Source organism: Monodelphis domestica, chromosome 6 (genome assembly GCF_027887165.1).
Source record: "Monodelphis domestica isolate mMonDom1 chromosome 6, mMonDom1.pri, whole genome shotgun sequence".
NCBI lineage: Eukaryota > Metazoa > Chordata > Mammalia > Didelphimorphia > Didelphidae > Monodelphis > Monodelphis domestica.
The window spans coordinates 245,839,492-245,860,418 of NC_077232.1; the positions used below are offsets into that span (position 1 = coordinate 245,839,492).

General features: G+C 35.7%; 1 protein-coding gene across 9 annotated transcripts in view; it reads left to right on the plus strand.

Moving 5' to 3' along the window:
* The window catches only part of CAMK2D (calcium/calmodulin dependent protein kinase II delta), a 363,055-nt gene that overhangs the window by 246,177 nt on the left and 95,951 nt on the right, over nucleotides 1-20,927 (plus strand). For all 9 annotated transcript variants that reach the window (XM_056803000.1, XM_056802996.1, XM_056802995.1 and 6 more), the window contains exon 5: nucleotides 19,444-19,509. In XM_056803000.1, coding sequence (XP_056658978.1) covers nucleotides 19,444-19,509 — 66 coding nt within the window. The remainder of the gene's footprint in view (nucleotides 1-19,443; nucleotides 19,510-20,927) is intronic.

Below are 20,927 nucleotides of genomic sequence, written 5' to 3' on the forward strand. Positions count from 1 at the left end.
TCCAATTGAAAAATGGTCAAAGGATATGAACAGGCAATTCTCAGATGAAGAAATTTAAACTATCTTTAGTCATATGAAAAAATGTTCCTAATCACTATTTTTAGAGAAATGCAGCTTAAAACAATTCTAAAGTACCACCTCACATACACATCAGACTGGCTAATATGATTAAAAAAAAGAAAAATGATATATGCTGGAGGGGATGTGGAAAAGTCACTAATACACTGCTGCTGGAACTGTAAACTGATGGAACCATTCTGGAGAGCAATTTGGAGCCATGCCCAAAGAGCCATCAAACTGTGCATACCCTCTGACCCAGCAAGATCACGAATATATCCATATCTCGAAGAGATTAAATATAGGGGAAAATAACACACCTGTACAAAATTATTTATAGTAGTTTTTTGTGGTATCAAAGAACTGGAATCTGAAAGGATATCCAGCAACTGGAATGGTAGAACAAGTTGTGATAAATGTCTGTAATGAAATATTTTTGTGCCATAAGAAATGGCAAACAAGCTGATTGCCCCCCCAAACCTGGGAAGCCTTATGTGAAGTAATGCAAAGTGAAGTGAGCAGAACCACGAGAACATTGTACACAATAACAACAATAATATATACTGATGAACTTTGAATGGCTTGACTATTATTAACAAGGAAAGAATGCAGGTCTACTCCTAGAGACTCATGTCAAAAAACATATATCCACTGCCATAGAAGGAACAGAAGGAGTATGAATGCACATTGGAACACTCCATTCTTTACTTCATTTACTCTATGATTTTTTGTTAAGTCTAAACGATGTGTCTTCTTTCATAATATGATTAACATGGAAATTGTATGATTTTATATATATGCATATATTTATGCCCTTTATCATATTATTTGCCTTCTCAGGGAGAGGGAAGGGCTGGGAGAAAGAGTACAGAGATTGTAAAATGTCAGAATATGAATATTAAGAAATTATAGTGATATAATCTGAAAAATGTTATAATAAAAATAAGAAATTATCATGGATAATTGTCTTGATGAGAGTAGATAAGTCTCTTACAGTTAATCACTTTTATAATATTGCTGTTATTGTGTACAGTGTTCTTCTGATTATGCTTATTTCACTTTGTGTGGGTTCATACAAGTCTTTCCAAGTTTTTCTAAAACTGTTTTGCTTATCATTTTATAGCACAATAGTATTCCATCACAATTATATGCCACAACTTATATAGCTATTCCCCAGTTGATAGGCATCCCCAGGAAAATTGCTGCTCTATTTTGTTTGTACGAATACATCATTTCCCCTCTCTTTGATCTCTTTGGAATACAGATCTAGTACTGGTATTGTTATATCAAAAGGTATGCACAATTTTATAAACTTTGTGGATAGTTCCAAGTTGTTCTTCAGAATGGTTGGACCAGTTCACAACTCCACCAAAAATGCATTGGCATCCTAGTTTCTCTACTTCCCTTCCAGCATTTATCATTTTCCTTTTCTCTCATGTTAGTCAATCTTGTACACTTAACTTTTAAAATATTATTTCTTATATGGAATGTAGGCAGCTAGTTGGATAGAGCATTGGGCCTATAGTCAAGAAGACCCAAATTCAAATGTAGACTCAGGTATTCATTACCTGTGTGACCCTGGGCAAGTTACTTAACTGTTTGCCTTAATCTACTGGAAAAGGAAATGGCAAACCACTCCAGTAATCTTTGCCAAGACAGTATCAGCATGCTGTGGTCCCCAGGATCCCCCCAAATTGGACATGACTGAATGACTGAATAATAACAACAAATGGAATAACTTTCTGGGAAGAGGAAGGGGAGACATAAGAAGGGAAACCATGGTGATGTAAAAAATAAAATCATACACCAGTAAAAACATTAAAGTAGGTTTTCTTTCCTTGAAATTATACCATTCTAGACAGTTCTATAGCTAGGAGTCTTAGCATCTGGGAAGAGATGGCAGAAACCTCCAGAGAGTGCAGCTTGTGACCTTGAAGATTTAGGGAGAGATAATCTAATATAGGTAAAGATGTCTCTTTCATTGCCAGTGACTGTGTTCTTTCACCCTCCCTTGAGGATTTATTTCCTCCAGTCCCCACAAGCATGCACACAGATGGAAGAACATGAGGCTAGAAAGGCAGGGGTGAAAGTCTCTGCACCAAGAGAGTAAGGAAGTATATACTTTTAGATGTTTGTACCTTAGAAAGTGTGCTGGCTATCCCACCCTCATGAAGACTCTGGTCCATAAAAAGTTGAGATGTTTGCCCACTATAGGCATAATGGCAAATTTTCAAATCCCAATTATTTCTTTACTTTGTGTATGTACTAGAAAAAGAGCTCAATTTATTTTTTAAAACATTTGAACTATAATTGAGTCATTCCTTTTAAATAGCACCTGGCCTAAAATAAGCACTTAATAAACACTTTGGCATTTATTCATTCCTTTCTTCACCTTCCCAATTTGTCAAAGATATTAGGGTTTGTTGTAAGTGCCCATTCCTTTGAAATTATTTGAAAATTATCTCTCCAATAATGCCAAAATCCAAATCATCAAAACAAATGAATCTGACCTTGATTTTTGTAGACTAAACAAGTCTAGTTTTTTTTTTTCTTCATTGAAACATTTTAATAAAAATTCCAGAAAACTGTGGTGAGGGCAAGCAGAAACAGAAAGGGAACTTTTGGCTAAATAGTCAGTAAAATGGAGAACAAAACAATCAAGCCAACCCATATTGGAAAAAAGGATATCTGAGAGTTTCCTGCTAAGCTGGAAATAAAATCATGAGAACTTCCCCATCAATCTGAGGCTGACGGATCATATCCTCATGCAGAGAAAAGAACTCATTGTAAAGTCAGCTCCCAGGAAATTTCTACTTAGTACTTGAATAACCTTGGGTAATCCCTTAGTTCCCTTTTCCTTAAAATAAGGAGATTGGACTAGTTGACTTCTGTCAGGCTCTAAATCTGTAATCTGGGTTAAAGTCTCAGGTTTTTCAATTCACTTCCTAAGGACTAGAGATTCATTAAAAACAATGATCCTTATAAAAAGAGATCAAGTGATAAATAGCCCAAACTTCTCTGCAGAGTTTTTCTAGAGTCCAAAGTTCCTCAAGTCCCACTGATGAGCATTGAGTATTCCCAAATTCACAGACCTGAGAAAAGATTTGATTCCCAAAGACCCATATTGTATACTAATTCTGCTGGCTGGCATCCTACTAACCAGGATTCTCACTTTGGATCGGGGATTTTCCAGGAATTGGGCCACACTTCATGCGTACAGGTCCAGGTCCATCTTCAGAGTATCAGGTAATATGCGTATACAATAGTACATAGGGAAAACCAATCCTTCATGCTTAATCTACTGTCCGCAGTTGGAGGTAGCCCTTACAGCATCCCATTAATAAAGATAGGAGCTCCATCCCATGGACTTATGTCCTAAACATTTCCTAGCTAAATCCCACCAGTATCTGGAGACATTGCCTAGAATTTTCAGTGATGTGAGAGGCAGGATTCAAATCCTACCTCTGACATATACTGGCTGTCTAATCCTGGGCAGACCATAATGTCTCAATGCCCCACACAAGACTTTAAGTCTATGATTTCACCAGGTGCTGATCTGCTTGAGAAAAAGGAATTTCTTATTCATCAGGAATTCTTTATATTAAGGAAATTGCATATCTATCCCAAAAAAAAGAAATGAATGACTCTAAGCCCAGGTAGAAGTGGCAATCCCAAGCATACTCCTAGGAAGACATACCCTAGAGAATAGTGACTTCTTTAGTTCTAAATGCATTGACTTTGGTCAATAAAAAGCTCCCAGTCCCTGCTCAGACATTGCTCAGGCTGCATTGGACTCCAAGAAATATTTTTTCTAGTTGATTACATTTTACAAATGGGTTGTTTTTCACTTTAGAGGCTGCTGTGAGTCAGACAAAGGCTAAGCCCTCATCAGAACACACAGTTCTAGATGCTTTCTTTGGTAAGATTTTCATACCTATTTTCTTCCAGAGCCTGATGGCACTGTAGAGACAGGGAGTGTGATGTCAACACGGCTCTTTATCCATGGATTGGAAAAAAATTAAAGCCACATGTTTTAGGCAATCAGTTACCTGAATAATCTGTAGTTAATTCTGCTCTTTAATTTCTATGTATGTTTTGCATGCACTTTCTTCTGTTCATGTTGGCTCCCCTGGTTGAATGGAAACTCCTTGAGGACAGGGAAAGTTTCATTTTTATCTTTTTATCTCCAGCACTGTGCCTGGAACATAATAGATTCCTCCTAAATGATTCGTTAGTTTATGCTTGTAATATTTATATATTATTTATTCATTTATTTTTAAAAACTTCTCTTCCATTTTAAAACAAAATCTAAGAGAGAAGAGCAGAAAGTGCCAGGCAATTGGGGTTAAATGGCTTGCCCAGAATCACACAGCTAGGAAGATTCTGAGGTCAGATTTGAATCCAGATCCTCCCAACCCCAGGTCTGGCTCTCTGTCCACCCAGCTGCCCCTAATTTTATTGCTAAAAGAGACTTTTATTGTCATACTGTACCTAATGCCTATAAGATAGTTTCAAGAATCTTAGATTGTACCAGCAAATCTACCTCTAATATTGATAATTTATGGCTCTGCTACAACCATATAAGGAGCATCAAAAATTTCAGCTAAATATAGATGCTATTTTCCATGCCGTAAACTAAGCATTTTTAAAAGATTTGCTTAGACAATGAAATTGCTTCAACCCAGCTAACTTATTAAACAAACTAATCTAATTTAGCCACAGTGGTATTTATAGCAAAAGAAAGCTTTTTTAACATTAACAACGAAAAACTGCTTTCCCAGGACGATCTGTGTGGTTTATAAAATGTGGATGGCTTAGCATTAGCCAAAGCACTCATGGCATGAGGAAAATCTAGTGATGGGTTTATCTGAGAATTCATTCTAGCAAAAGGATGACTGCAATCATATGGGTAATACTTGCAATCATATGAGAGACTTAAGTGGTGTTGATTTAGATTTGTGCTTGAAATATCTTTCACGTTCCTTGTCATATTAGAAAATAGCACAATCTAGTGTGTGACAAGAGATGGCATGGCCCTCGTGTGTGTGTGTGTGTGTGTGTGTGTGTGTGTATGATTTTTAAAAATCATACCTTTTAAAGAAAAGTGCTTTCATGAATTTGAGATGTGACTTAAATTAATTGAATTCAAGATAAATAGAACAGTTAAAAATTAAATCATCTTGGTACTCACATTATTCCTAGTTATGTAGAATATTTCTGTTTATAATGTCCTTTCCTCCTTTCCTTTTAGACTTCTAAAAATCATTAACCTTAAGGAAAAAAACCACAATGATATTTAGAAATACATTTTGCATCTCTTTAGAATAATGATAAACAATGTTTAGGTAGCACTTCAAGGTACAATTTAGTTTGTGATTTTGTTATTGTTCGGTCATTTTTCAGGTATTTTTTTTTTTTACTTTGACCCCATTTGGGGTTTTCTTGCAGAGATACTGGAGTGGTTTGCCATTTCCTTCTCTAACTTATTTTACAGATGAGGAAACTGAGGCAAAGATTAAGTGACTTACCCAGGGTTACACAGCTATTAAGTGTCTGAGGTCATCCTGGAACTCAGGAAGAGGCTTCCTAACTCCAGACCTGGTACTCTATCCAAGGACTTGACAAATATTCTTTCATTTGTAGATTCCTGTTTCCAATGCTGGTTATAATAGAATCCTAGATTTAGATTTAATGCTGCAAGGGACTTTAGGATTCATTTAATCCAGTCTGACTACTCATTTTACATACAAAGGCATCAAAGCCAAGGAGAGTTAGATGCCTGGTTCCAAATCATGGAGGTAGGATTTGAACTCATATCTTCTGACACCTTTATATTTATCCTGTTTCATCTTGTAACTAGCTCCAACCAATATCTTCATCAGTCCCTAGCCTGTATAACCTGGGGTGAGGAAACACGGGTGTAGTGTGTCAACGGGTAGACAGGACACAACCAAACGAAAGAGACAAAGCAAAATTTAGGTAATAAGTGGAATTGCTCATTGGCTGCAGGAGCAGGAAGGGAGGAGGGGAGGGAAAGAACATGAATCATGTAACCATGGAAAAATATTCTAAATTAATTAATTAATTAAATAAAAATTTTTAAGAAAATTAAAAAAAAGATTTAAGAAGTAATGGGAGAGAGAACAGAGTTAGAAGAAAGCCTGCAGAGCAGCAATTGTGACGATGACTATTTCCTTGGCACTCTGCTTTTCAAATCCACTTCTGCTACCTGGGTCTAATAAACATCAGCTGGTTCTGGATAGCTGGGGCACTGAGAGAGTCACATGAACTAGGGGAGGGATTGGGGCTTGGGAAAAACTTTCCTGCCTGGGAGGTCGTGACGCTTAGGACCCTGAAATTAGCATTGACATTTTCCGGACTTTGACAAATGGCCATCCTCACTTACTGGTTTTTCAGGAAGATAAATGATAAGGAAAGTTGAATCATGCCTCTTTAGTTCATGCACAGGTCACTGTCCAAGCATGTATACCCAGTTTTTAAGGACTGGCCTCTGCTGATTCACTCAGAAGCTTACAACATAATTCTAAAGGAATGAATATTTTTGGCTAGTTTCAGTGTCAGTCCTCAAGGTGAGGGTTAAGTAGGAAGGTAGATGGGTCCCTTTTTCCACATTTCTTGACCTTATTAGCCTCGTGACCCTTGATTTTGTTGTCATTAACTGACTTTGTCCCAGGGTCCCAGCTGTTGCTTAGTGTAACGTAGAAGAGTCAAGAGAGTTGATAAAATTGGCTTCTGTGTCATTCTAGTGTCCATCCAAGCATCTATTAGTGATTAAAATGCATGACCTCATGAATAGAGTGCTGGTCTAGAGTCAAGCCCATCAGAGAAGAATATGGAGAGAGAGACCCTATTTCAGACAGAGATAAGAGTTGCATTCAACCTCTGTTACTCCCCAATCGCATGGGAGAGCTTGAAAGATGGTGGCCCAGACAAACATGAGGATGTGCATTCCAGTTGAAACTAGGGGATCCAGTTTATTTTTTTATTGAAAAATTAATATTTTATTTTTTCTTTGGTTACATTTAAAATAATTTTAAACATTCATTAAAATTTTTTGAGTCAAATTCTCTCCCTCCTTTTCTTCCCTCCCCTTCCCCAAGATGGCAAGATGATATTGATTTTACATGGACAATAATAGAAGACATTTTTCTATATTAGTCATTTTGTTTAAGGGGTATTTTAACTGAGTCCTCTTTATCACCAAAGACATTTCATTAGGAAATAGGGGCTCCAGTTTATAGAGGATTTTCAGACAAAGGACTTACTATGGCAGCTGTCATGTCGCAAGTGGAGGGACAATGTTGTGGATCATCGGGAACTCTTCCATGGAACATCTTTAGAAAGTTCTCTATTGGGGGCAGCTGGGTAGCTCAGTGTGTTGAGAGCTAGGCCTAGAGACGGGAGGTCCTAGGTTCAAATCTGGCCTCAGACACTTCCCAGCTGTGTGACCCTGGGCAAGTCACTTGACCCCCATTGCCTAGCCCTTACCACTCTTCTGCCTTGGAGCCAATACACAGTATTGACTCCAAGACGGAAGGTAAGGGTTTAAAAAAAAAAAAAAGAAAGTTCTCTATTAAAGATGGTGAAATTATAACTGTGCTGAGTTTCAACAGCTGTTTTTAACTAGAACTGAGTTCCATCATGCCTTCTGTCCACCAGCATTCTGTAACAGGAGCCAATGCTGGGAGAGGGGGGCCATCGACTCAGCTAACTATTTAGAGGGTTGGCCTCAGAGACAGGGATCCATGAGTTCAAGTCCTACTGGCTTTGTGAATCTTGGCAAGTTACTTAACTTTCCCCTGGCCAACACTCTTACAACTATTAGCAAAACAGTTATTAATCTTCATCGATGGCATAGAAACCTTGCTGGACATTCCGTATACCAGTGGAATCATAAGTTCCTACCAAAACAAACAGAAAGCAGATATAAATGCAAAATCAACATCTCTAGTCCTGACAGCTCATCAAAGTCCCAGACTCCTGTTTCTAGCATCCTATAGTCTCTATTGACCTGGATGTCTTTTGGGCATCTTAAACTTAGTATGATCCAAACTAATCTTACTTTCTTTCCCCACCAAAGTTGCTCTGAATTCTGACTACTCTTTCTGTTATTGGCACTACCATTTGTTGAGTTTCTAACCTCTAAGATTTTTCTGTTCTCTTTGACTCATCCTCTTTTGTCTCTCCTGTCCAATCTGTTACTAAGTACCATTAATGAATTCTCTGAAATATTTCTTACATGAGCTCCCTCTCTTCCCTATTCTCACTGACAGAGCCCTCCTTGAAGTTCTGTCATCTGTACTATCAAAGCAGCTTTCTAAGAAGTTTTCTCATTCCCACTCTCTATCTCCAACTGGACTTCCATAACATTTCCAGACCCATTTTGTTTTCTGTATATTTATGATTGGGACGCCAATATACTGCTGGTGGAGCTACCCACTGATATAAGCATTCTGGAGAGCTATCTGGAACCATGCCCAAAGGGCCATCAAACCATGCATGCCCTTTGACCCAGAAATACCATTACTATGCCCGTGTGCCAAAGAGATCAAAGATAAGGGGAAAGAACCCACCTGTACAAAAATATTCATAACAGCTTTTTTTTAATGGTCATAAAGAATTGGGAACTGAAGGAATGTCCATCAATTGGGAAATGACTGAACAAGTTGTGGTATACACTTGTAATGGAATACTATTGAGCCATAAAAAATAACAAACAAGATCACAAAAAAAATCCAAAAACCTAGAAAGGCTTATATGAAAAGATGCAGAGTGAGCAGAGCCAGGAGACCATTATACCCAGTAACAACAATAATGTATGATGATCAACTTTGAATCAACAAGGCAAGGATCCAGGACAACTCTAAGAGACTTATGACAAAAAACAGATATCCACCACCACAGAAGGAACAGGAGCCCAAATGCAAACTGAAACAGACCCTTTTTTACTTTTTTTTCTTCATGAATTTTGTCTAGTGTAAGCAATGTGTCTTCTTTCACAATATGATGAACATGGAAATATGTATTGTATGATAATATTTGCACAACCTATATTATATTACCTGCCTTCTCAGGGATAAAGGAGGTTTGGGAGGGAGAGAGGGAACATGGATTGCAAACAATCAGAAAAGGAATATTTTTTTAAATTGCATTGATATATAGGTATTTCTAATTGCATTATTCCCTTGTTCAAAAATCTTCAGTGGCTTTATTTTGGATTTTGATTATATTTCACTGTTATATTTGGCATTCAAGGCTCTCCACAACTGGCACCACTTGGCCTTTTAAGACCTTGAAACATACTACTCCTACTACTCCCACCTTGCCAAGTCTGACAACTTTTCAGTCTCCAGAGCATCCCTTGTGTTTTCCTTACTTCATGGCTTTACTATCATTGTTCCTATTGCCCAAAATGGCTCTCTTCCCCTTCCTTTGCCTTTTGGACTCCCATTCATCTTTGAGAAACTGAATCAGATGCCACCTCCTCTGGGAAGGCTTCCTTCATCTTCCCTCTCAGTTGGGAATGTCCTTTCCCCTTCATGTCTAAAAACTTTGAAATTTTCTACTTCTTGAATGTACTTATTATACAGTATTATAGTACCTTGGTCATGTGTCTCATTTGCCTGCTTGACTGCAAGCTGCCCATGGAATGGAGTCTTATACTTTCTAACACCTAGCATGAGACTCTCCATACTAGTTGCTTTAGGAATGCCTTTAATAGAGACAATAATGAGCCCTTTAGGTGCTACTCCTTTTTGTGTGTGGATCCCTTCAGCAATCTGGAGAAATGAATGGAAGCCGGTCTCAGAATTGAGTTTTTAAATTCATAAAATACAAGAATAGTGTGAAAAGGAAGGCATCTAAGGGTAATGAAAAACAAAGAAAAACAATTGTTTTTCATTACCATTAGTTTCTGTTTTCTGTATTTATATGTTAAACATTAAAATTCAGTTCTCTCATTTAAAGGTCTCTCTAATGATAAGGACTTACTATAGAAAGAGAGAGATTTTATTTTATAATATATAATAATATAATATATCTATGTGCATATGTTCATATGTGTATGCATGTGTGAATATAAAACGTTGTGGACCCCAGATAATATTTTAATAGATCAATATTAAGCAGGAATAAAGCATCCATACTTCTATACAGGATCATTGATGTAGGTATTCCCCATTGGGGCACTGATCATAATCTATCCATGCCTTTGCATTTTATACACATCTTTTCTCTGTCTCCCCATAAATCCTCCACAAAAGATAAGTGGACTGATTGATTTCTCCATCCCTGTATATTTTCAATGAGTATCCATGGAATACTGAGATAAGCCATCTGTTATCTCTTGTTCTAAATATATATACATATACATATATGTATATATATAATTATAATTAGCTGATCCTTTCCCCCCTCAGATCTTACATTTCCAAATTTTACTTTTTGTACTTTTAAGATATAGGGGAACAGAGAGGAGAGGATAATTATTCATCTAGTGCCTATTATGTGTTGGGCACTGGAATCAGCACTTCATATATTTCTCATTTGATCACTGGGACAATGCTGTGAGGTCAGTGGTCATAGGAGTGCCCATATGTCATGGCTTACTTCTACCCATTGTACATCGCTCTACTTGAGTCACTCACAATTTTAATTTTTTAGCATCTCTGTAATAACAGTAAGAACAGCATTTATATATTATATTTATATAATGCTTTATATATTTACACATTTATGTTTATATACGTATACATATACAAATACATATATTTACAAATTTAAAATATTTATATAATGCTTTAATTTTTACAATGTGCTTTGCAAACATTATCTCATTTGATCCTCACATGACTCTGGGAGGTATGTGACACTGTTTTCCAATTTTATGTGGTGTTCTCATTTGTGAGAAAACCAAAAAAGAAAGAAGATTAAATGACTTGCCTAGGGTCACATAACTAGTAAATTTCTGAGATGGAAACTGAACTCAAATCTTCCTGATTCCAGCTTCAGATTCCAAATTCCAGATCCAGGACTTTATCCACCACACCAACTGGAAAGGTCCCATTTCATGATTCATAGCTCTATAGCACTTCTGGAATAATATTAGGGTTTAAGAGATGGGTTTTCATTTCAAGAAGTTGTCTGGGACTGTTCAAAGTAAAGCACATTGTCTCAAATGTAATTCAGCCTATTTTAATCCTCTTATTAAATTCTGAATCAACCCCACATCCATTTGTATTGCCTGTCCAAGATGTATATCAGATGGATTAAACAAGCTGTCTATCTTGCTGCATACAGTAGTCTGATCAGCAGGCATTCTTTTTTCCATTTTTTTCTCATTTGAATTGTTAAACTGAACCCTGGAGCTGTCATGAATGTCATTAAGGAGACTGTGAAGTGCTTAGGTGCTTGATGCAATCAGCATAAGTTCATCTGTAGTCAGGGGCATCTTCAGAGCCTTGCAATCTTTAGGAAATCTCTATTCCACTGGGTCTTGGCATAAGACTCTGGCATCTCCATGATAATGGAGAACCAGCAACAACAACATCAAAAACCTCCAGAATGCTCCTGAATATATTTTATTATTATAAAACATCTAATAGAAAATCTTAACCCTTTTTTGAATCACAGTCCCCTTTGGTAGTATGACAGAACCTAAATACCCCTTCTAAGCATAATGTTGAAAAACCCATAAAGCAGAATGCATTGGATTACAAAGGAAAGAAATTATATTGAAATAGTTATCAAAATATATATTATTAAAAATTTCATGGAGAATAAGGGTGCATTCCTGAAGTTTTCCACTGATTTAATTTAAAAAATCAGTAAAGTTATCTTGATGGCTGAATTATCAGTTTTAAAAATCATTATCAAAAACAGTCAAAATAGTAGACTCTTGCCTTTTTCATTCATTTTGGTCAATTTTATGGCTATGAAGTAAGAAACCTATTGTCGAAAATTGTTCATAAAAAAACTATTCATTTTTCTCGCATTATTTTCAAGGATATTCTCAATATTCATGTATATTATTCTTATAAGACTTTGTAGAAATGAGAGAGTAGGCAGTAGAGTCAGTAGTTCATTATTGGCATCCATCTTCCTGATTGCCTTTTGGAGGGGAGGGTAATTGTGTCATTTGTGAATTTTCCATTTGTTCTCTCTTATTCTTTTTCAAATAGCTTAAAAATATAATCCACATTGCTTTCAAAATTGTGTGGCCCACAATATGAATATGTCCTGAAAATAATGCAGTATAAACAGAGAAATGTTGTTCACTGTTAACAGTTGTTTTGGAGTTTTTTGTTAGTTTATTTGTTTTTAGCATAAAATAATTTGTTTTTAGCATATATAAAGCATATATAATGCTTTAGGAATCCTGATGGCATGGAAAAAAATAAAGATTCCTTTTTCTCTTCTAAAGACTTTTGATTCCTATCAGGACTATTACAAAATAGTTTCATTTTCAAGAAGACTATCATAAAATTTTTAATAATGCAATGTTTAATGCTAGACTTTCAGAACTGGTAGAAAATTACTTTTGATATTATACAACACATTGCATTACTGTAGAATCAAAAAATCAGCAGGAAACTTTAGTTTTGTAATCTCTTTAGTGACCATTAGAGCTATTTGGAAATTACCAGAAAATTCAGGGTGCTGAATCTTTTATATTAGATATGGAAGACATAAACTATAATTTCTTTTTTAGAACCATTTTTTCTTAATTGATTTTAATTTCCATTAATCATAGCCTTATTTGAAAAAAAATTAGGATTCAATGTAGGGTACTATAATGAACTAGCTAGCCATCCAGTCTAATCCTGTCATTTTACAGATAAAGAAACTGAGATCCAAGGAAATTAAAAGACTTGCCCAAGGTCATACAGGTAATAAATGACAGGGGCAGGATTTGAGCCCAAGTCCTCTGATTCTAGAGTATGCATTCTATCATACCTTGAACAGAAGTGTAATATAAAAACTATTGAGTACAGAAAGGTGGCAGTGTTCTCTCCACCAGACCTAGAGTCAGGAGAAGGTTCAAATTTGACCTCAGACACTTCCTACCTCTGTGACCCTGGGCAAGTCATTTAACCCCAATCAACTAGCCCTTTCCCTTCTGTCCTAAAGTTGTTACTAAGAAAGAAAGTAAGGTTATTTAAAAAAAAAAGATGAGAGTCAGGAAACATTAAAATCTTAGTAAACGACCTGTTTCCATATTTGTGAAATGCTCATTTTTGGCATTGCCTTTTACAACTGGCATTCTGTGAATAATTACTATTAAGCATATAACATTCATAGTATTTAAAGTTTTATAATAAACAACAATAGTTTATTAAGTGTTGTGATTTATTAAATAAATGTCTTTTAAATTTAATTTTCCACAATTATATGTAAAAACAATTTTAAACATGTTTCAATGAATATTGAGTCTCAAATTCTCTCCTTCCCTCCTTACCCCCGAACTTCCCACCTGCCTTGCGATGGAACGCTATCTCATAAAAATTTTACATATATAGTTATATAAAACATTTCGCCATTAACCCTTTTGTAGAAGGAAAATGAAATAGAAAAAAATTAAGAAAATAAAAAAAATTGCTTTGGTCTGAATTCAGATTCACTTTTTTTCCTCAGAAGTAGATATCATTTTTTATCATGAGTCCTTTGGGATAATTTTTGTCACCTTTTTTTTTCTTGTCACCTTAAAATGTTCTCTTGGTTTTACGTATTTCACTATACTTCAGTTCGTGTAAGTCTTTCCTGGTTTTTCTGAGTTATATCTGCATCCCATCTCTTTTTTTTTCTTTATTCAAAGATATTTTATTTTTCCAATTATGAATAATAACAATCTTCAACATTTATTTTCTGAATTTATAAGATCCAAATTTCTTCCCTCTCTCCCTTCCCTCCTTTCTCTCAGAAATATTAAGCAATTTGATCTGGGTTACATATGTATTATCTTGTAAAACATAGTTCCATTTTGGTCATTTTTGTAGGAGAATACTTATATAAAACTAAAACCCCAAATAAAATCATAAGTAAACTAAAGGGGAAAACAGTATGCTTCAATCTGCATTCTGACTTCAACAGTTCTTTCTCTTAAGGTGGATAGCATTCTTTGACACAAGTCCTTCACAACTGGCCCAGATCATCGTATTGCTAAGAGTAGATACTGCATGTCTTTTCTTAGAAGACAATAATCTTCCGTTACAATCATATACTTTAACTTATTCAGCCATTCTCCTCATTGGAGAGATGGAAATCTCCTCATTTTCCAATCTTTGTCCCCCTAAAAAGAGCTGCTTTAAATATTTTTGTACATATAGGTCCCCTGCACCTTTTTCTTTTCTATTTGGGATATTAACCTAGTAATGGTACTGCAGGGTCAAAGGGTACATGCTGTTCTATAACTCTTTGGGCATAGTCCAAAAAATTGTACCATTATGATTACTGTGTTTTACTTTCCATCATACTTACCCTTGTTTAGTTTCTGTCCTCCTCTTTCACTAATTTGCCCTCTTTTCTATCAGCCTCATGCCCCTTCTCTTATCCTTTTCCCCACCTACTTTCCTGTAGGGTAAGATAGTGTTCTATTTCCAATTGGTTATGTTTGTTTTTCCCTCCCTGAGCCAATTCTGATGAGAATAAGGTTCACATCCTCTCTTTTCCATTTCCCCCTATCGTCCCCTTCACTAAGAACACTCTTTTATGCTTCTTTTATGTGCAATAACTTACCCCATTCTATTTTCCCTTCTCCCTCCTCCCAGTTAATTTCTCTGTAGTCATAGCTCCCAATTGCTCCATTCTGATTTTTAAGAAATTATTTTCTTGAGTGAGCTTTTATACCTCCTTTTCCATTTGTCCAATTCTACTTTGTAAAGAGTTCTTTTCCTTAGTGAATTTTTGTACCTCCTTTTTAAAAGGGCCAATTCTGGGGGCAGCTGGGTATCTCAGTGGATTGAGAGCCAGGCCTAGAGACAGGAGGTTCAAATCTGGCCTCAGACACTTCCCAGCTGTGGGACCCTGGGCAAGTCACTTGACCCCCATTGCCTAGCCCTTATCACCCTTCTGCCTTGGAACCAATACACAGTATTGATTCCAAGATGGAAGGTAAGAGTTTTAAAAATAAATAAATAATCAAATAAAAAGTAAATGAATGAATAAATGAATAAGTAAGTAAATAAATAAATAAATGAATAAAAGGACCAATTCTGTCTTTCAACAAGTTTTCCTCTTCAGTACGTTTTTTTATATCTTTTTCCATTTGACCAAGGCTGCTTTTTAAAAAAGTTCTTTACTTCTTTGGATTTTTGTGCCTCTTTTACCAGTTAGCCTATTCTGGTTTTTTAAGATAGTGTTTTCTTGTAGTTTTTTTGTGCCTCTCTTATCAAGCTGTTGATGTTTTTTTATGATTTTCCTGTATCACTCTCTTTTCTTTTCCCAGTTTTTCTTCTACCATTTATCTGATTTTAAAGTCCTTTTTGAGCTCCTCCATCAATTCTTTTTAAGCTTGAGAGCAATTCATGCTCCTTTTGGAGTCTTTGGATGCAGCAGTATTGCCTTTGCTATTTTCTTCTGAGTTTTGAGTCTACAGTCAACAACAGAACTTTAATGTTGAGTTTCTTTTTTGTTCTTGTTGGTTGCTCATTTTTCTTCATTTATCTTTTCTTTTATTTAAAAATACTGTTAAAGTTGGGATCTATAACTATGACGAAGGGAGCACTGTTCCAGGTATCAGGTTCTTTGTGCAGCTGCCTTCAGAGCTGGCACTGGAGATCTGTCTGCTTTCAGGTCTTCCAAGATGATATAATATAGAGAAGAGTGTTTAACATTCTCCCAGCCTGTGCTGTTATCTATAGGTAACCCCAAACACTACCCCTTGGGACTGTGACCAGATTCCCCTGCCTCCCTGTGGCAGCAAATACTGGTATACGCTGGTGCTCCTCCTCACACTGCAACTGCACCCCAGGACTGTGAACTGAGTCTGAGTAAGGGTAATCCAACAAGATTCTTATATCCAAAGCCAGGAAAGGGACCCCTGTAATCTCCTTCTGAGCAATTGTCCAACCCCCTGTCCAACTCTCTCTGGTTGGGAGTTTCAGAAGCCTTGGCTGCCACTTTAGCTATGCCCAAAGCTTTTTGCTTTGGTGGGGCTCCCATGGTGTGCTGTGGTCTACCACCACTCTAGTGTATTAGATCCTTTGTCTTGGCCTTCTAAGCAGTTTGGGCTTGAAAATTGCTTCATCTTTTCTTTTTTGTAGATATGCTACTCCTGGATTTATTTTCAGGCTTTATATAACATTGCTTTTTGGAGGATAATTTGATAGAAATCAGATGGATCCTTTTACTTTCTTTGCCATTTTGGCTCCACTTCCCCTATTAAATAAATATCTTAAGCATTTTATAAAATTAAGGTTCATGCCTTGCCTTTGATACTTATGAGCTGTATGACTCTGACCACTTAAGTCCCTGAGAAGGCTCTTAGCACCGTAATTAGCTCTCTAAGACTCTAAGCTGCCAAGAAGATCCTGATCTGCATCAGTAGAAAGAATGTCCAAGCCAGAGTTCTCTAAATCAGTGAAATCAACGATCTGGTCCCTATCTCTTGCAGGATGATGACAACTGTAGATGTACATTTCATCTTTTTAATGTCACATCTACCATATAGTAGAATGTAACAATGGCTCATATTTAGATAGTTCCTTAAGGTTTACAAAGCAGTTTTTCCACAACACTGTAAGGCAGAAAGTATGGTTATCATTACCATTTTACAAAATAGGAAACTGCTTTTTAACTTAAAAAAATACATCAAGTGGGATTCATATCCAGATCCCCTGACTCTTAAGTCTAGCCTTCCTTCTACTATCCCACACTGCCTCTTATTTAGGGTGGAAAAGGGACCTTGGAGATCATCTAGTCCAACCCTTTCATGCTACAAATAATCCAGAGGTTAAGCCATTTCTCTGTGTTCTCATAGATAATAGGTGACAATGCAGGATTGAAGCTCAAGATTCCCTGACTTGAAATCTAGTGACTTTTCCAGCAAATTGTCCTGATGCTAAACATTTATAAAGAATCTGATTACACCCAAACTCTAAATATTCTTTGCCATATTGTTGGCATTTTATCCCATGAAGAATATTTCCATGATTGTATTCCTGGAGTAGGGATGTATTTGTGGGGTAATGTACATTATAAATTATAAGTGGAAACAGTTAAAAGCCTAGATACAGAAACAATACAATATTTGAATTATATTATATACTTTTACTAGAGTTTTAAGATACCTTCAAAGGCATCCTTTAAGAAGATATTGAACAGGACAGCTAAGTGGCTTAAAGGATTGAAAGCTTGGGCTAAAGAAGGAAGGTTCTATATTCAAATCTGATGTCAGACACTCTCTAGCTGTGTGACATTGGAAAGTCACTTAAATCCCATTTACCTACCTTTATTGTTCTTTTATCTTGGAATGAACCCATAGTATTGCTTCTAAGAAAGAATTCTAAAAATTAAACAAAATAAGAAAATTAGAATTAAGTCAATATGTATAAATATCGCAAGTACAATATAATGGGGAGGAGAGCTTATTTAGCTTGCCTAATATAAAATTATTTTTATAACCTTTACCAAATAGTACCATTTCTAAGACAGAAGAGTGGCAAGGGATAGTCAATCTGGATAGGAAGACTTGTGCTGTCAGGGACTCTAAAACAAGGCTGTAACTTCTAGTCCAGAAGTCGGAATTCCCTTTTATAAGAAAAACCTGGTTAATAACTAGTGAGGGAATTCTTGATCAATAAGAGTGGTCTTTTTCAGCCCAGAGAGAACTGTACTCTAGAGATGCATTCTTTGTATTTCTTGAAAAAACCCTTGTAGGCTTTCTTGAAGTTCAGATCTGGTGGTGCTAAATAGTTTTTAATTACTATAGTTTTAATACCACTTTAATATTAAAAATATGCTAAGTATTTGTGCAAAATTTATGCTCATGTATTTGTTTTAAGACTTTAGTTATCAATTTACTGTCAAATATTACAAAGGGTTGTTTATATTTGGCTAGTGTCTTACACATTGACTCCTGAGATCAGAAAATCTGATTCATCTACTCACAGGAAGAACCTATCCTATACCCAGCTGGACAAAAGTCTTTGCTCATTTTGAATTTAGGTATTACTGCAGCCCACCAAAAATTGATGCTTTCCTTTTTTGCTACTCATATGCCTTTAAAGCATATTGGTGTATTTCTTGGAGAAATGGCCTTGGAATGAGGAAGACCTCACTGACATATACTAACTGTGACTATCAGAAAATCATTTAGTCTCTCCATGCCTTAAGCGACACGCTAATATTATCATGTAGTAGTAGCAAGTAACTATGGTATAGCAGGAGAGACAGTTTCCATACCGAGAGTAGTAGTTCCTTATATGACTTAAATCCTAGATCTGACTGCCCCCAAATCCTTTTTTAGTTTCCTGCTTGTGAGGGAACTAAAAAAAAAATCTTTATTACAGCACATACAAAATCCAACATTTGGCTTAAAATACTGTAATACAATAAAATATTCATTAAAATAATGTAATCTTATATTAATTTACATATGAACATAATATAATTTTATGTATGAACGTCTCTTTTGAGCTATGTTATTGCTAGGTGGCACAGTTGTGGATAGAGTGCCACCCCAGGAATGAGGAAGACTCATCTTCCTGAGTTCAAATATGGCCTCAGACACTTACTAGGTATATGACCCTGGGCAAATAACTTCACCCTGTTTACCTCAATTTCCCCATCTATAAAATGGACTAGAGAAGGCAATGGCAAACCACTCCAGTATCTTTGCCAAGAAAACTCCAAATGGGACCATGAAGAATTGAACACAACTGAAAAACTACTAAACAACCACAAAAATGTTGGTGCTCTTAGGAATGAAGAGATTAGTTTCTATGAGACAGCTTTGTGTATAATAGTAGACATGATTTTATTTCCTAAGTCCAGTGATGGAATGACAATACAACAACAGGAAGATATCTGTAGTAAAACTCAAAGTGAATCACAGCAAAATCTGGAAGGCTTAGGAAAACCAACTTTATGATAATCATTTGAAATCATCCTCATTTTCCAAATGCAGTTGGGATTATTTTATTCTTCTTCATTTCTATATATTAATATTCATAATTTTTATATTTATAATATAGGATAGTTTCATTATGCCATCTACATTTGGAAAATGAGAATGATTCAATTAATTTATTAGTTTACTTGGACAATTGATGGGGACAAATTACCAATGCAGAATGATTTTTTTTTCAAAATTTAAAAGTAGGTTTGTTGACTTTTTTTCTGAATTTGCTACATTATTTGTCTTTGCAGAGTCACAGGCGGAGAGCTCTTTGAGGACATAGTGGCAAGAGAATATTACAGTGAAGCAGATGCCAGGTAAGTGACTCCTTTATAACATCCATGTCTTTGAAGTCAAGTATTATTTGTGTTAACGTTGAAAGATTCATCACACACTTGGTACCTTTGAGAATTATTGTTGTGATACCATGGCCTTTTGTCACCATTAGAGCCTCTTTAATGATGCCTATCTATTCTGAGACTCTCTAAGAACATCTTTTTTTTTTTTTTGAGGAAAAAATATCCCTCTGCTCTAAAATTAAATTTTTGTTCTAATTAATTATTAATTATTTAGTTAGTTATTTACATTTATATTATAATAATAATTAATTAGTTAGAGTCCAGTTTCTATGGTCACATACTTAAAGAGACCTCTAAAGTGCCCTCTAGTTCTAAATTTTTGTGTGATCCTATGGCCTTATATTGAAATCTTGGCACAGTGAAGAATTCTTGTCCATCCCCCTCATTATTAAGAGCGTAAATAAGAAAATGCATGCCATGTCTTTGTACATGCATGGCACTCTTCCTTTGGTTACCACAAATAATGAGATGTATGCTGGACTGGCATATAGGCCAACATGAATTCTTCTATTTATAAATGTAGGTTATCCTGTCCTACAAATAAATCTCTTTACATCTCATGTTAAGTAGCTATGGGTAATAACAGGCAGTGGCTTCTTTTATTCTGTGAGCAAACACTTGTGTGTATATTTGCACATGCACATGTACACACACACCCCATTTAATAATTTAGGCTTCTTTTTCAAATTTAACACCAATTTGCCTTTTTATAGTTGTAGAGGGAATTAGTACTACTTAGCCTCTTTTGTAGGACTAAAAATTAAACACAACCACCACTTAATTTTTATAACATGGCATTTTCACTGCATTGCCATAGTCAAATCAAACTTCCCAGTAATTGAGAATGGATTAAGTGAAGAATGAGCTGTTTTATTTACCAAACAAAACAAATCTAGCATCATTATTAAAAAACATCAATGAAACCACAATTCCTCTCATCAGGCTTTATAGTAAATAATCCCCAAAGAGGTTTTTGCCTACTTGTTCTTGGAAAATGATCATTTGTACCAGGCAAGTAGAAAGGACAACTAATTTCTTTTAGATTTTGTCTTAAAACACTTCATTAGATCAATGCTCTTAGTGACAGATCAACTCAACAAACATTTTTGAAGTGTGTGCTGTATACAATACAAGACACTACGGTTAGAGTTCATAGAAAAATGGAGAGCAGAGACCATTCAGAATGAAAAGACAATTTTCTCTAGAACTCAAACCACTCAGTTTGAGTAATTTATCATGAACACAGACACTTCTGGCAGGTGTACATCGAAATTGATTTACCCCTTCAACTTAGAGAGGGATAAACTAAGTTTACATTTTTTTCCTTTATCATCACTTATATGTATGTTTAGAATGAGCCATCATTCAAAAGCCTC